This window comes from Grampus griseus (assembly GCF_964374135.1).
Source record: "Grampus griseus genome assembly, chromosome: 5".
NCBI classification, from domain to species: domain Eukaryota; kingdom Metazoa; phylum Chordata; class Mammalia; order Artiodactyla; family Delphinidae; genus Grampus; species Grampus griseus.
In genome coordinates this window covers 118,750,475-118,752,980 of record NC_138998.1, presented here as the reverse complement: position 1 = coordinate 118,752,980, position 2,506 = coordinate 118,750,475, and the positions used below count along the sequence as shown (strand labels likewise).

General features: G+C 39.9%; 1 protein-coding gene across 1 annotated transcript; it reads left to right on the top strand.

The window, feature by feature from the left end:
• Positions 1 to 232: 232 nt before the first annotated feature.
• Positions 233 to 667, top strand: LOC309822634 (translationally-controlled tumor protein-like; the record flags this gene model as incomplete). Its single annotated transcript, XM_082654616.1, has 1 exon — positions 233 to 667. Exon 1 carries the CDS (start codon positions 248 to 250, stop codon positions 665 to 667), a length of 420 nt encoding a protein of 139 aa, XP_082510742.1. The 5' UTR covers positions 233 to 247.
• Between the last annotated feature and the right edge of the window lie 1,839 nt (positions 668 to 2,506).

Below are 2,506 nucleotides of genomic sequence, written 5' to 3'. Positions count from 1 at the left end.
TTGCCTTTTCAAGTGGTATATAATCCTTGACCTGTTAAAGAAACTGCAGGTTACTTTTCCATCCTTTCCCTCGACTCCCACCCCCACACCCTGCCCCAGGCCCAGCACCGCTCTGACTACACAGCGCTTGCTCTGAGCTCCCAGCAGCTCCATCTACCGGGACCTCATCAACCATGCTGAGGTGTTCTCCGACATCTACAAGATCAGGCAGGTCACCAAAGGGCTGTGTCTGGAGGTGGAGGGGAAGATGGTCAGTAGGACAGAGTGTAACATTGATGACTCGCTCACTGGTGGAAATGCCTCCTCTGCTGAAAGGCCTGAGGAGGAAGGTACAGAAAGCGCAGAAATCACTGATGTCGATATTGTCATGAACTATCACTTGCAGGAAACCAGTTACACAAAAGAAGCTTACAAGAAGTACATCAAAGATTACATGAAGTCAATCAAAGGGAAACTTGAAGAACAGAGACCAGAAACAGTAAAATGTTTTATGACAGGGGCTGCAGAACAAATCAAGTACATACTTGCTAATTTCAACAACTGTCAGCCTCTTATTGGTGAAAACATGAATCCAGATGGCATGGTTGTTCTGCTAGACTACCGTGAGCATGGTGTGAGCCCATATATGATTTTCTTTAAGGGTGGTTTAGAAATGGAAAAATGTTAACAAATTTGGCTGTTCCTTTGGATCTAGCACCTGTCGTGATAACTGGCTGGCTGCAGCTTTTCATCAGCATAACACCAGGACTTAGACAAATGAGACTGATGTCATCTTGAGCTCTTCATTTATTGTAACAGTTGATTTATTTGGAGTGGAAACATTGTTTTTGTGAAAAAAGGTATGTCACGTAGGTTGTCTAAAAATAAAATGCATTTAAACTCATTTGAGAGAATGCCTCTTAGTTTAATATGTAAAATCTAAATCCATCCTGTGTAGCCTTCCTGGAGAAGCTAGAGCCTGGTTGTAGACCACTACTGGAAAGCATAAGACCATCTTCAGATAACTTCTACAGTGAAAACCACTTCTGGCACTTGGAATATAAACAAGAATCAAAAGTAATTGAGTTGAAGTAAAGGGAAAGACCATGCTCATAGCAGTGCCAGCATTTGAAGTAGATTTCTTACACATTTCATCACCTACAAATGGAACTAGTTAACCCTGGAAGAGATTACCAAAAGAACAAAAAAAGACTAACACAGTTGGAAGCAAAAAAAAAAAAAAGAAACCGTATGTTGCTCTCCCACAAATAACCACCACGTGTAGATACATATTTTTTTTGTTTTCACTTCTAACATTCTACAGAGCAGAGCAGCAACAAATAGGATTGTATACTATAAACTTGTACACAGTCCTGTAGAGTCAAAAAGTACTTTATGATGTTTTTAGAAAGCACCAGTAATATAGCCAGAGAGACAATGTTGGGGTCTTTGATTTCCCTAACAGATTGAAGAGACACTGTGTAAATAGCACAGCTGTGTTGATACACATGCACTGTCAGTGTGGATGGTCTCTGGAAGCTGAGTGCATGCAGTGCATATAGTGCAGCCATTCCACTCCTCAGCATTTACCTGACAGAAATGAAAGTGTATGCTGTACAAAGACTTGTACACGGATGTTCATAACCCCATCATTTATAATAGCCCAAAATGGAAACAATTAAACTTTCTATCAACAAGTGAATAGATAAACATATTGTAATACAATCATACAAGGAAATACTACACATAAAAACAAGAATTATTATAACATACTACAACATGAATGTATCTCAAATAATTATACTGAGTGAAAGAAGCCAGACAAAAAAAAGAGTATATACTGTTTGGTTACTTTTGTATAAAAACTATAGAAAATTAGGGACTTCTCTGGTGGCACAGTTGTTAAGAATCTGCCTGCCAATGCAGGGGACACGGGTTCGAGCCCTGGTCCGTGAAGATCCCACATGCTGCGGAGAAACTAAGCCCATGTGCCACAACTACTGAGCCTGCACTCTAGAGCCCATGAGCCACAACTACTGAGGCCTTCACGCCTAGAGAGCGTGCTCCACAAGGAAAGCCACTGCAATGAGAAGCCTACAAAGTGCAACGAAGAGTAACCCCCGCTCGCCACAACTAGAGAAAAGCCCACACGCAGCAATGAAGACCCAACGCAGCCAAAAATAAGTAAATAAATAAATACAATAAATTTATTTAAAAAAAAACTACAGAAAATTAAAACTAATCCATAGTGTCAAAAAGCTCACCAATGATGGGTGGAGGTCGAGAGGGGCATGGAATGGAGGTAGGCAAGAATGAAAGATTACTTAGTGGCACATGGAAACTTCTGTAGGTGATGGGTATTATATATTAATTATTTTGATATTGAAGGTAGTTTCACTGGGGTAAAAATCTGTAGAATACCTTCACATTGACATTTAAATACATGAAATTTATTTGTCTGTCAGTTGCATCTCAATCCAAGCCAATAAAAATCTTGGTAATAAATGATACCTAGATGTCTCACTTA